The sequence below is a fragment of the Zosterops lateralis genome (genome assembly GCF_965231275.1).
Source record: "Zosterops lateralis genome assembly, chromosome: 3".
NCBI lineage: Eukaryota > Metazoa > Chordata > Aves > Passeriformes > Zosteropidae > Zosterops > Zosterops lateralis.
Genome location: NC_139764.1, coordinates 77,458,155 through 77,473,095, shown reverse-complemented (window position 1 = coordinate 77,473,095; position 14,941 = coordinate 77,458,155). Strand labels below are relative to the sequence as shown.

Genomic DNA, 14,941 nt, shown 5'->3' with positions numbered 1-14,941 from the left:
GACAGTTAACACACTATCAAAACCGTGTGTCTAGATGATACTGAATTCACTGCCACTACATGCCAGAAGACTAGATACCAAGTAACAACCGAGCCAGAACCCTATGGGCAAGAATATCCAAGATGACAGCAACCACTGACAAACCCTGAAATACAAGTCTAACACTGGAGTACCAGACTTAACTCATTTTCCAGCTAAAGAACTCAGGAACACATTGGTGACTGGAAGGGCACTGTCAGTCGGCAGAGTAACATATTGACACAGATTAAGACTTCAGAGAATTCAGGAAAAAGAATCAAACATGGAAGTGGCTGCACAGAGGACTGGAATCACAGAATTGGTCAGGGTGGAGGGGACTGCAGAGGGTCATCTGGTCCAACCTCAAGCAGAGTCATCCTACTGCACATTGCACAGGACTGCATCCAGATGGCTCCTGAATATCTCCAGTAAGGGAGATTTAACAATCTCTCAGGGCAATCTGTTCCAGTTCAGTCACTTGCACAGTAAAGAAGTTCTCCTCATGTTCAGGTGGAACTTCCCGTCCATCAGTTTCTGCCCACTGTCTCTAGTCCTATTGCTCAGCACCACTGAGAAGAGCCTGGTTCCATCTTCCTGACACCCCCCTCCCCTTTAGGTATTTATACACATCAATGAGAACCTCTCTCAGTCATCTCTCCCCGAGGGTGAACAAGCTCGGCTCTCTTAGCTTTTCCTCCTAAGAAAAATGCTCCAAGCCTCTGATCAACTTAGTAGCTCCAGTACGGCACCTCCTGCATGCCTGACTGTCGCCTCTCTCATCAGATGTGACAGACAGGAGAAGTTTTAGCCCGACACTGAACCAGTGCGAGGCGAGAGCCCAGCGCGAAGGCTGCGGGGGCCGGAGAGGGCCCGTACCCCGCACCTCTGGGTGAGGCCGGGGTGAGTCCGTGTCAGAGGGGGCACGGCCGAAGGGCGGGAGCCGGCGCTGGAGGCAAAGCGCTGCGGCGGGCCGGGCTTTAGGGAGAACAGCCGCCCAACGGGAGTCAGGTCCGGGACAAACACCGGCCAGGAGCTCGGGGGAAACACTGCACGTCCGTAGCCCCGGGACAAAGAGCTCCGGCCGGGACAGAGGGCGAGAGGCCGCGGCGGCCCCGGCGACGAGGAGGAGCGGGGCGGCGGGAGCGGAGCGCCGCGGGGGAAGGGGCCGGGGCCGCCCCGCTGCCGGGCAGGGCCGGACTGGGCCGGGCGCTCACCTGCCACGGGCTGTCCCCTCCTGGGGCAGTGGAGCCAGCGCGGCGGGATCTTGTTGTAGGACATGGCGGGGCCCGGGCGGCCCCGGGGGGAGGGAGAGAGGGAGGCGGGGAGGGGGCGCGGGGTGCGGGCCGGCCCGGGGCGCTCAGCGGCCCCTCGCCCGCGGCGCCTCCATTCACACCCGGCCCCGCCTCGGCCGCCGCCGCACACGGAGCGCCGGGAGCCGCTTCCGCTTCCGGGGCCCCGGGCCCGGGGGTGGGGCCCGGCCGGGAACGGGCAGCGTGACCGGGGATCCCCAGCCCGGCAAGGGAGGGGGCACGGGCGGCCACAGGCTCATCCCCTTTGGCCAGAGGAGGGCCAGAACGCTGGGGAAGGCGCCGGAGCGCGAGTTCTGTGGGAAGCGCCTGAGGGAGCTGGGGGTGTATGGCTTGGAGACAAGGAGGCTCAGGGGAACCTTATCGCTCCCTACAGCTGGCTGGAGGAGGCTGCAGCCGGCTGGGGTTCGGCCTCTTCTCTCGGCAATAGAGCAAGGGAACATAGTCATAAGCTGCGCCACGAGAGGTTAGGCTGGACATTAGAAGGAATTTCTTCACAAGGATGATCAGGCATTAGAATGGGCTGCCCGGGGAGGGGGTGAAGTCGCCATCCCGGGAGGTGTTTAAGGAAATGCTGGACGTGGCACTTGGTGCCACGCTGTAGGTGAAGTGGTGGTGTTTGGTCACAGGCTGGACTCGATCTCGGAGCAATTCTACAACCCAATTGATTCTGGGATTCTGAGTGAGCACCCTCAAGCCACTACAGGAAAGTAACAGGACCTCAGCTGGGGGAGGTCATTTGTCCAGCCACAGGAGCAATCAGCAAAGGCCGCTGCAAATGCAGGTTACACAGATCTCGGGGGGACACTGAGCAGGTGCTTCAAAGACAATGTAATCCATGGCTACCGAAGTAGCAGGCTGCATCAGGTTTGGGAAGCAGCCTGAGCTGAAAATAGCTGGAGACTTGGACAAACATAATTCCTCAGCTTTTACTTTTTGCCAGGTGTTCCCTTATAGCCAGAAGTGGATGTGGAAATGGGTGGATCTTAGCGTAGCAGAGATACCTCTGTCCTGGGCCTTCCGTTTCTTTTGTGGAAAAGCACACCCAGAAAGATGGCATGCAGAGAGAAACAAAAACTTTATTTCCATACAGAATGCCAGTGAAAATTCTCTGTAGGCTTTTAGGATGTCTATTACATGGACTCAGTTGAAGAATTGTAGCCCTGAGGTGTTTGTCCATGTGAAAGGAATATCTATGGTGTTTCCTGGTTTAACTCCTGTAGCACCTCAGCCCACACAGCCATTTACTCTCTCCTGCTTGTAGCAGGATGGGGTAGAGAATCAGAAGGGTGAAAGTGAGAAAGATCAGGGTTGAAATAAATACAAGGAAAAATAAGGAATTGATTTACTATTTCCCATTGGCAGGCATGTGTTTAGGCATTTCCAGGAAAGCTGAGCTTCATCATTCACAGTGGTGACTTGGGAAGAAAAACACCACAACTCCAAAGGTCCCCTCCTTCTCCCATTTTTTTATTGCTGAGAACAACATCCTGTGGTCTGGGATATCCCTTTGATCATTTGGGGTCATCTGTATCAGCTGTTCCAGCTGTGTCCCCTGACAAATTCCTGCACACTCCCAGCCTGCTCACTGTCAGGGCAGCAAGATAATCAGAAAAGGTCTCGATGCTGTGCAAGACTTATTCAGCATTAGCTAAAACATCCCAATGTTCCCATTACTGTTTTGATCACAAATGCAAAATGCAGCACCCTAAAAGCTACTTCTATGAAAATTAACTATCTTGGCCAAAACCAGTAGAGGTGGCTTAGGAAACGACAGCAATAGATTATTTTTGTACCGAATTTTCCAGTTACTTATGTTTCAGTACTGTTCTGTCTGTACTTTCTGTTTTGCCATAAGCCACATGTGCTGCCTTTGCAAGTCAGTAGGTGCCATAGCTTGTAGAACTAGCCAGAGTTGTGTGTACAGATAGAATAGGAAGCCCTTAGGTTCTGTGAATACATCAAAACAATGACAATAATTTCATCTGTCTAGAATTTATTACAAACTTCATTACAGATTTTCCTCCTGCGTTTTATAACTGGATTTTATTAGGCATAGTTTCTTCCCTAGAATATCCTCTCATAGTAATTGAGGTGCTCAGTTAGGTAGTTTGCATAACTGAGTCATTAGGTTCTCATACTATGTTGGAAGTTTCTGAATTTTGTCTTCTAAGGCTTTTGTCATCATCAGATACTAATCTTTTCATCCTATCTAAAATTGAAGGTCTTGCCACAGCAAAAGACTAATCATATTGTTTTCCCTGACTGCTAAATGTACTTCCATTATAATGTTACTTTATTCTGTTTGAAATACGGTGCTGATTTTCCTTTACAGAACAAACAAGCAACAAGTCAGACACCAGGTGGTGCTGAAGACTGGCCAGAAAAGAAAGTGAACCGAGTGCAAGGCATGTTCAGAAAGAGTGAGAAGCAAAGAGCAACAGCAAGATACTCAGTATCTGATTTCAGTAAATTGAGAGCAACGTGCAATAAAGTCAGCAGTATGGCAAAATTAGGAACAAAACCATTCGGAGAGGAGAAGATTAGTACAAAATGATACTATGAATGAGCAATAATCTGTTCTCATCAACTAGATTTAAGATTCTCATATGCTTTGAAACAAGTGTAAGAGCTGCAGATCAGAAATATCATGTTTTATATATATAATATATAGTTACAATTGGAGGGTATATTTTATTTAGCAATGCACAAGGCAAGTAATTGTTTACAGCTGGTGTTACGTGTTACATGCATGTACATGGACTTTCCAATATTAGACACTTTGAAACTATTTACCCGGGCAGCTGGTGATGTTTGCATGTGACATCAAACACTCTTTGTGAACAGACATGTCCTGCTTGCCTTTACACCAACAGCTAATCTGATTCTTCTGGTGTACCAGCAAAGTAATCCAAGTCCCTCATGCCTTCCTGTGACTTTCCAAAGCTGACATGGCTGTGCCTGAACAAGGACTGTGGCCGTAGTGGTCATTTCAAGGATTCCTTTGAGAAAACAACTGCAAGGTGTTAATAGTCTATGATATGACATTCCTCTTTACTGTATATCAATTTTCTTTTATCTTAGAGGTACTTAGATGCTTGTACACTTAACTCTCATTCCTCCTCACCAATTTTAATCCTTTTCCTGGCAGAGCAGACAGTACAATTAAGAAATCATTTTCCCAGGTTGCAGGACATCTTCTGTGCCATGGATATCACTGCTTTGATTTCAGCTCAGCCATGTTGGTTTAGGTACTGGGGAGCTGAGTTTTTGTTCTTCCTTGACTTTAAACCATTAAAAAAATACCACACAGGAACCACACACACACAGATTTTAACTCTTTCCTAATTACATAGTGAACATTTACCCAAATTGTTGTTGATTAATAATTTTACACTTTTAATGCCATAAATTATGTAGCTACTTTTAATATTAATATAATTATATTTAATAATTATTAATATATTATAATATACTTATAATATTAATATTACCTGTTCGACAGAAAATAAATAAATTAGGTACTTCTTGTGACAGAAGAACACGTGGTGTTGCCCTCTTCTATAGTGATACAGGTCAATGACCCTATTACTGTTCTGCTTTAGTATAGCATTATACTAAATGTTCATAAAGTAATAATGAATGTAATATGAAAAATATCCCTTGGGATGCTCTATGAAACAGACATTTCTGACTCTATCTAGTAAATACATTTCTTAAAGACAAAAACAAGCACAACCCCTCCAAAAAACAGATTATTTGCTAAACTGAGATTGCAAAAGGATGCAGTTAAGAGAAAGTAACTTTGAAAGAAGCTAACTGTATGCAAACATTATTAATATAATATTATTTTTCCACTTTGTGGTGTAGGTGTTCACTTGGAAAGAGACTTGAAGTAAGTAAGTAAGCTCATAAGCTTGTAAGTACATGGAACATAGAAAAATATGGGTTTTATTTACTGATTCAATTGACTTATTCCTTGCTTATTGGTTTTAATGTTCATGGCAAACTGACTTAGGAGTACAGTGTTCCTTTATGACTGATTTCAGTATGTATGAATCTTTCGTGGGGAGTACTGGTGAATAAATATTTTAACTTTGTTACTGTAGTTGTGTTTTATTCCAATAGTACTTACATTTTAATGGTATCATAAGAAAAAAAAGAAAAAACTGAAAATAGCAAAATTAAAGCATAGTTTTAGATTTCAGTGGAAGTTAATATTGTGATTGCTTATTGTTATGTTCTCTAATACATACATAGGCTTCTACATTTAAAAATTTATGAGTAGCACTGACTTAAAAATCGAAAGATAATTCTAGGAATTAAACATTTTAAATTGATTCCTCTTTGGTGCCAACAAATATTTAAGAACCTAACTTCTGAGACATGTTTTCAGGTTTGAAAATGAAAGTAAAATTTAAAAAGAAAGTAATTTTATTCTTTATGTGTATACAATATGAAAAAGAGATGTTAAAGCAAAGTTTTGAGTGCCACAATATATTTGAGAAAATAAATTGTCATTTACAGTGTTGTTTCCACAGAGAGCTTTTAGAGAAAGTCAGCAACAAAATTACCAGTTTTTAGTCTTCGTGACATTAGGGGGCACCACAACCTCACAGACTTGGAATGAGGTAAGTTAAAGTATGGTTGCTTTTCCTGTCCAAAGTAAATAGGAAAAATAAAATAGCAAAATCAACTCCTGGAATCATTCCCTAGTGTGAGATTACAATACAGTTCTTAACAAAATTTCAAACAGAAGACAACCCAAACATTCAGTAGAATATAGACTACACCCTCCTTTTTCTAAGAGTAATAAAATTAACAGACTAATGGATACTATATATACAGCCTCCTTTCAAGTCTGTTTAACTCTTGAAGTTTCCTTTCAGCTCAAGCCTCTAAAGTATCACAGTGTTAGTTCAGTCAGTGGAGTGAATCTCTGTGTGGGCAGGGACCGCAGAATGAGCTTGGGACAGAGCTGCTTTAAATCCAGGTTCCTGGACTGGGTATCATGCTTGGGGTAATCATCACAAGCTATCAGTCTACACCACCAAACACTGCGTGCTGCACGGGTGAGGTGTAAATCTCACACTGCAAGAGGGGACATTGCCAGTCTTAGACCAAGACATGCAGACATGGCAGATGATTTACTTAGTCAGTGATTTACTCAGCAGATCTATCCAGGAAGGTGTCTGTCCAGAGGGTTGGTGTGCTTGAAGACGGACAACAGCTGTGATTTCAAGCACTGATTTGCAGGCCTGAAAAACAAGATGCCTTGCTATTGATTCTCTGCAGCTGAAATGATGGTGTGTTTGATGTATCAGAGATAAGAAGCTGGACAGCAAGCTTATAAACAAGATGCCTGTCATTCCTGGAAGATAACACTGGTCTCCCCAGTGTTCTTACAGTTTGACCTCAGTTTGACAACTGAGGCTTTACTTGCATCAGATCTGAAGGATGATTTTCAATGGAAATCCACACTGTAAAAAATATCCACATGTAACCTTGAAGAGTATATGTTCTACTGCATAAAATGAATCATATGATAGTAGTGTGCTTTGAGTACGGATGAAGTAATCAAACAATTAAAATGTCACAACGAGAGATGACTAGCAGTATGGCAAAGTATGACATGATATATAAGAAACTCATTTAATTAAGTGGAAAGTATGATTCATAGTCTTTGGAGCTGGGCTGGGAGTGACTGGATTCCGCCAAGTAGAGCAGTGTTCTGATGCTACACTTTCTAGTTTCTCTACTGCCTGAATATGGACACATTAGTAAAAACTTGCTCTTTCTGGAGGCTGTGGTTGAAACCAATGGAGTAACTGAGGTCCTTGTTTGTGCAGGAGGCAGACTGGGGCAGAAATAGCTGTTAGAGAGTTACTACTTCTCTACAGCCTGAAATAGCAAAGAGTGGCAGTGTTTCAGCCCATAAACCTGCATGCATGATGATTAAGATCTGGGTTACTATATTGGCAGAAATCTTCCTCCTGTGATCAGTCACATAAAGAATAGATTCTTACCCATAGGCACTCTCTCAGACTTTCTGCATCATAGTTTTGTACCTATAGATATATATGCTACAATTCTTTATGTGAATATATAGCCTGTGAAAAATAATACATGTAGGAGGTATAATAAAGTACCTGAGAAAATACATACAGACCTGGTTTTATTTATAAGACCTTACTATACAAAATATGTGTAACATACTGTATAAAAGTAAATGAAGACCAGAGTCTCTTTTGAGATGCTTTAAGTCCTGAAAATACCCCAAGAAACTGGCCAAAGGCAAAGGAAGGGATTACAGACTAAAGCAGAGGGATCAACCTGACAGCCCCACAGGCTTTTTAAAAATCAAATCTGAATATATATATTCTATACAAATTAAGTTATGGTAATATATATGTATGGTTATACATATAATCAGATGCTCAAACGTTGCTCTTGTAAGGTTAGTTTCACTTTCTGTTGGCATGCACTGTGGAACAAGCTGTACAAGAACACATGCTACTCTTTCCCAAAAAAGCCTCACTCCCAAGTAGAGAGAGGGAGGTATATCCTACATCTGCAGTACCACTGATTTAGAGAACTTTAAGAATAAACTGGTAAATGTCATTTTAAATAATGACGATGAATAGGTTGTAAATTCTTGTCATCCAAGCATTCTGTAGAGAAAGGGGAAAAAAATAATTTTTGTTTGGAATACATCTGTAACTTCCTATGCTAATTTTACATTCTCATCACTTCAGGCTTCACAGAACAATGATATTTTATGATGGACATGATGGAATAGACTTGGCCTCAGAGAACATAGTGCCTGTGGTCCATTGCTGTTCATACAGCTACAGTTGGAGTCAATGCCAGGTCTTTGCACTGCTGGTTTTACCTACTGCAACTAGGTTAAGAGTAATGAAAAAAAACCCTTATCATCCTTATACTCAAACCTCCACTCAGAGTGGAAGATGTCCTTGTCCAGATGGACTTTTAGGGAATTACTCAGAGAGATTAAGTTCCTCCAGAAAGGGAAGGAGGTAATAAAATTACTCTGTACTTGCCTGAAATTAATTTCTGAGATCTCTGAGTAAAGTTTTGGGTTTGCAATCTGTACATGCTGAAAGAGTGCAGGCTGTTATTGGGAAATGCTAACACTTCTTCAGAAAAGTCACTTTGTGAAGTCCTGTATCTAGCTCAGCCTTGCAGAAACAGCTTCTCAAAAATCCCCTTTGGGAGAAAAATCTCCACATGTCCTTCTGCTTTCTGGGAGTTAGATCTGCTAAAATGACTTTTATATTGTATTTTTTTAACAGAATTGGATTTTTTGTCAAAGACCTGCTATGTCACACATTCTAGGCTTTCTAACCCTCAGTGAAAGACTTGGATGAGTCTTGGTGAATTTAGGTCTGACCTATACATGTTCTCTAACATGGAGAACTAGAAAAACATGCCATCGTGTGTTGCTACACAACAGCAAAGAGTAGTGAACAGAACTAAAAATTATTTATTAAACATAAATTATTGAACAATGACACAGAGATAAAGATGCCCAAATGAGTATAAAGAGCATGTACACAATGCTGGTCATACACAAGGTTATGCTGTTTTAAAATAGGAAGCCTGCTTTGACTATTTGTCTCAGATGCAAAGTCTGATTACCACAGAGGGAACAGAGAGAACAAAAAGACAAGACATTTTGTCCTGAAAAACAGCCCACTTCATTATTTTCTATTCTTCTCTATACCGCAGTTGTATCAGCTTTGAAATGGGTAGAGCTGTTGCTAGGTGATTTTCTTTATCCACTTTGTAGCTGAAATTTCAGCCAGGCTGAAAAGAGTTTTTATATCTCTAACAGCATAAAATTAAACTCTAAGGCATTAATAACTGTTTTCATACAACCCTGCTTCTAACTATGGGCCTCTTTCCTGGGGCCAACCCAACCACCAGCACAAGCAACGCACTTTCATAGGCTGCAGGTCAACATGATTTAAGTGGTAGCAGCTGCAAACCCTCCCTGAGCATTTCCCTTATCTCAGCTGTGTGCATCTGGCTGGAGCACCCTTTCGTCTCCACAAGGATTCTTCCCTTGTGCTGAGCAACAGTCTGTGGACAAGGCTGGGAATCAAAACAGCCAAAAAACAAGTCTTCCACTTCCTCCTTGCCTGGCTCAGCTGGGTGGAGTTCCTCACTCTGGTTTGTCTTGTGGCTGCACAAGGAGTCTGGATAAACTCAGAGGGAAATGCACTGGATGAAAATGAACAAGTGGGCATGGCTTGGGCAGGAAAGGAGGTGTTAATGCTGCTTTAATACACACCTGGCATTGCAGCCAAATATCAAAACAGAGCCTCAGATTTTCTTAGGTTTGTGATCTACCAAGGAAATCTGGGTCAGCTTTATGTGTAAAGCTGAACTAATTAAAGTTAGAATTTATATTATTCATCCAGATCTTGAAACAAACATGTAATTTATATTTTAACTGAAGAATGTGGGGGGGATTTTATTATTGTGTCTCTTCAGATTTGCAATACAGAAAAGAAGGTTAAACTCAGGACAGTTCTCAAATAACCACAGTCAGCAAACTAGGGTTATATCCCCTGTTGTTCCTGATCTGGCTATGTTTTGTTCCATCTGTTACTGACACCCACTGTCACCATAAACAACTTTTTTTTTTTTTTTTTTTTTTTTTTTTTTTTTTTTTTTTTTGGCTAGCAAAACCACATGTACAAAAATTGGCAATTGCCTCATTTTTTTTTCTTTTTTTTTTTTTTTTTTTTTTTTTTTTCTCTCTTTAATGGGGTGAGGGCTACACAGGATGGTTCAATCACATTCATTGTCTGTTTAATGTCAAACATTATTTTCTTGTACATGACCCATAACATCCAAAACCCTGATAAGTAACTGTGTATCCAGTTTCAACAGCATTAGTCACCTTGGAGATACAATAATTTCTGCCACTGAAGGAGAGGGTGGCCTGCAGTGAGTACTTGCCAGCCCCGAAGATCCACCGCAGCCAATCTGTGGTGGTACAATCTACCACCCGGCCTATTTCTTCTTTATGCTGCCTTCTAGAGAAGCAACCTGGAGCCAAGCTCGCAGAGCTCCCTGTGAGATTACTGATCTCTTTCTGCCCTAAGGGCATGCCACTTCTTCAGCAACTCGTAAAAACTCTTCTGCAGTGAGAACTCACATTCAATCTCACCTGCTATTGAACAGGTTGCCAAAATACAAGTATTTCAGCCTACCAGCACACTGGCTGAGCCAACACGATGTATACACAAAAGTACATTTGTTAATTTACGTTTTTAGAACTTGTTTAGAACAACAGTGTAACCTAGAAAAAAGAATCCACTAACCAGGAAGGAAAGCAGGAAATGGAAAAAGGGGCTCAGGAGCAGCATTCCCTGAGGGAACTGTTAAGAACAGGGATCAGAAACTTATCAGGAAAAAAAAAAAAAAAAAAAATAAAAAAAAAAAAAAACCCAACACATTAAACAGTGTAACAGAAAAATATTTTGATAGGACTCCCCAGTGTTTGCATCATCCAGCTGCCTTTTCACAGAAGTAACACATCCTGTTAAAGATAGGTTATCTAGCAGGCAGCAGTGACAAGTCATGCAGCTGTATGTGTATCATGCATGTGTAACACAGCTTTATGTTCAACCCAGGAAACCTGTGTTTCCCAGATATCGTGCAAATGGATATCAGCAGGATACTTAATTCAAAGTTTCATTTACAGATTGTAAATACAAAACTACAAATATAGTTTTCTCCCAGTCTTGTTTTGTTTGCTAGCCAAGCTGAACTACTTCTGAGACAAAGCGTTGACCCTTATCTTGAAGCATAGCTTATAAATAATCGAGGACAAAGAGCATGCACAAGTGATTTCACAACTGCAAGTGCTGATGAATGAACACTGCAACCAAAAATTCCTGCAGTGCTGCATAAATTCCAGTAGTCATCAACAAGTTACGCAAATTTTCTGGTTTATATTAACACGTACGGGTAACATGTTCCATGACTCCTACTTTGCTGAATGTCCCAATCAGTTACCTCACTGTTCACTTAAAGTGTAAGAAACAGACCGTAGCATTAAGTTGGATTGAAGTCTTTGCAATCATTGCTGATAGGTATTTTAATAAAAAAGATTGTACATACTTATTAAGATCAGCACAGCTGACCATTATTAAAACCTGAATTTTAACAACTTTTAAGCTTGACTTTTTACAGCTATTCTACCTAGTACAGCCCAACATTAATTTTTGTTTTGAAACAGATATTTTATCACTTATGTAGAATTAGTGTTTTGGTCATGACTTGCATTTTTTCTATTGTCTGTGCAGCACAGACAGTATGAATAATCTTGTTAAAAAGGAACTGATTTGCCATACTGAAGTGTGTACACATGATTCTTGGTGAACAAAAGAAAATAACTGCTTTGGCATATCCTGTACTCCAAACATTCCATCCCATCCTTTTTTACCACAATTTCTTTCCAAGATCTGGTGCAAGTAATAAATATAACACATCCCACTGAGTTTCATAACTTCCATAAAAATACATCAGCCCTTTACAAAGTCAGCAAGAGCCCTTTGTGAATGCATGCCAAAATGAAGGCAGGGAGACCAGAATTTCATTTAGCAGTAGCCTTACTACAGTATTTACTTAATCTTCCTATGATTAAAAAGAAAAACAATATAGTTTGCTTTGGTGGCTTGCACATATTGCATCACCTCACCATGACACGTGCTGTTTGGTGTTCTATAACCCCAGCCTTGGGAGCCTACGTAAGCAGCAGCTGATTGATTTGCACCTCTCTTACCAGAAACAGCACAGGACTCACAGTTACACTAGTATTATTTTGCAAGTAGTTTGTAATTTTTATTTGCATTTGTTGGCCTATTATGAAAATAGATCAGGACCAAATAGTAAGATCTAGCTCTCTCCAATTACAGATGTTTAATTTTTCAATAATGCCTCCTGTTTAGTATAATTATCTGCTATATATGTAGTTTCTGACTTGCCAGTGCCTGAGGTTAGATTTTAAACAAGACAATTGTTGGTGGCTACTCTGGATACAAGAAACATTGCAAAAGAGAGCAGCAAGGAATTATAGAAAAAGAAATATAAGGTAATTTACTCTGACGTTTTGAAGGCTAAAGGAATGTATGACATCAAAAAGGAATAGGTCAGGTAGGCAGAAGAAGCCTCGGCTAGGACCTGCGGATAGCCGTTTGAAATTTGAGACAAACAGGAATGAAAAACAAGGACAGCTAGAAGAGGACATAACTGAGCTAATAAGTCTGGTGTTTTGCCAGTGTGATAACACAGATGTAGTAAGTCATGCAATTGCAGACAGAAGATAAGTGGGATCAAAGAACCGAGAACTGATGAGGTCCAGAACGAGGTTTTGCCAGGGGAAATGGGGTACAGCTGGTGGCTGTCGAAAATGGTGAACGGGGCGGGAAAGGAGGGGGTGGGGACACGGTTGTAACTTTCCAGTTCCTCTCAGCAGACAAAAGAAAGCTGATGGCAGCGGAGCAGGAGAGATGAAAGGCTTGTAGTTGCACATCTCTTTCTCGAAAGAGGGAAACAAAACCAAAGTAGATCGGTATCATCAACTATAAATGGTATGCGGGAAGAGTTTTGGAAAATGGAAAATCACAATGTTGCTCAGTGGCGAGAAACTCCCCTTCCCTTCCAGCTGAGGATACGTCACTGGAAAAGTCCCAGCCTGCGGGAAAAAAAAAAATCCACTGAGTAAACAAATTGCATAGGCAGTGAAAACAGAAAGTGGAACAAAGTCAAATGATACTTTGGCTTTAAAGGAGTTTATTTTCAGGTTAGCATTTCCTTGAGTGGCATCAGCTCAAGTTCAGACAGGAAAAATCTCATTAGAGTAAAAATGGCTGGTAAACTTCACTGCTGATCTTAGGCCATTGAAAGAAAGCTCACATTAACAATCTAAGATTTCAACCTGGAAATTTTTGAATTTTCAGCTACTGAGTGTAATAAAATGATCCCACTGACAAACCAGATATCCAGTGTGATAAATGTGACATTGGGTAAAAAATCGTGATAAAAGAATATAGCAAGATATGTTAGATTGGTGTTAATATAAAATGTAAAAAGAGTATAGTCCGTAGAAACTTTTCCCTAGCCAGGTTTCCACCGTCCTCAGTCCTGGGACAAAAAGAATAGGACAAGGGCCATCAGGAGGAACAAAGACACTAGCCAACCCAGATAAGAATCGGCATCGCACCTAGACAGAAAAATTCCTCTCAGAAGGAAAAAGAGAATTCTCCGCCGAGGAATACACATTGAAATAACCATGGGCTGGCGAGCTCCATCCACATGTGAAAGGACCTTCCCGGAATACGGTCTGCAGAGTCCAACAAATCCGGGAAGCCCATCCAAAAATTATTTAGACTATTTGGACTATCCTGGGCACTTGTTCCGCCTCGGGACATGAAAACCCCTATAAAACCCCGAGCTGCGACCTGCTCCGTGTGGATTTGGGAAAACCGTGCCTTAGAGTGCGGTCCCCTTATCCACCCGGCGCTGCGCTGTGAATCCTATTTGTGGTTTTCTCTTTTTATCGGTGATTGGGATTGTTTTATTAATAAATTGTTTCTTTGTTAATCCGATTTTTGCCGTTGCATTTATAACACCAGGACTGGGAAAGTTTGTGAAATTTTTTTCCCTTAATTTACATGTATTTCTAGACAAAGAAATCCTTAACTAAAACCCTTCTGAACAACTCACTGGGCATGGCTCTTTGCATTGTCTTGCAGACAAGTGCAGTGGTGAGAATTTTTCCAGCCTATCTATAAACAAAACAAGGGGAAAACTTCCTTGGTGACAATGAGACAAGAAATACAAGGTTGGATAAAATTCTAGGATTCTTACCTCTCTAACTAACATTCATAAAAATAAAAATACTGACATAAATTATTACCCTTCTCTGATAAAAATCTACTTTCAACAAGGGTACTTCATAATAATTAATCACAGCAGTGTTAACTCAAATTCTGGAAACAATTACAGTGCCAGCACTTTGTAGCTGTAGTCTAGGAAAACAATCAATATAGTTTTACCTTTGCTTTTCTGTTCCTACAATTAATGAGTGCTGCTGCATCCTGGCCAATGCACATGACAGTCCAACCCTACTAGCAAACCTATTCACATTCTCTCAGACTTGGGAAGAGGATCAGTTAAGAGTTTTTGGTGAAGAGGTTATGAGGTTTTTGTTTGTTTGTTGTATGATTTCTAATGTATAAATAGTAGAAGGGAACCAGAGATGCAGAAAAGTTTCAAATTTTGATTATAATTTTTCCTGTTACAAGATAAGGGTAATGTTACTGCTGTCGCAACAGAGAGCACAAGGATCTTGACTACTAAAGTGGAAGCTCAGGGCTCAAGTCCATTGATCACATCTCTAATTTTGGAGCTTCAAACAGAGAAGAACAGCAACAAAAGTTTTCCTAAGGTACTAAGTTGAAGGGGCAAATGTGAAATTCAGTTGTGTTTCAATTCCTGCATCTGATGCAGTTATTGTGCTAGGCTTCCAAAAAGAGAAGTGTCATGAATTTTCCATGTGTGCTCTTACATGTGTGGCA

General features: G+C 41.3%; 1 protein-coding gene across 2 annotated transcripts in view; it reads right to left on the bottom strand.

Moving 5' to 3' along the window:
• Positions 1 to 1,335, bottom strand: part of RNGTT (RNA guanylyltransferase and 5'-phosphatase) — a 171,126-nt gene extending 169,791 nt beyond the window's left edge. For both annotated transcript variants that reach the window (XM_083857734.1, XM_083857735.1), the window contains exon 1: positions 1,233 to 1,335. In XM_083857734.1, the coding sequence (XP_083713860.1) occupies positions 1,233 to 1,296 (64 nt within the window). In that variant the 5' untranslated portion in view covers positions 1,297 to 1,335. The remainder of the gene's footprint in view (positions 1 to 1,232) is intronic.
• Positions 1,336 to 14,941: the final 13,606 nt, after the last annotated feature.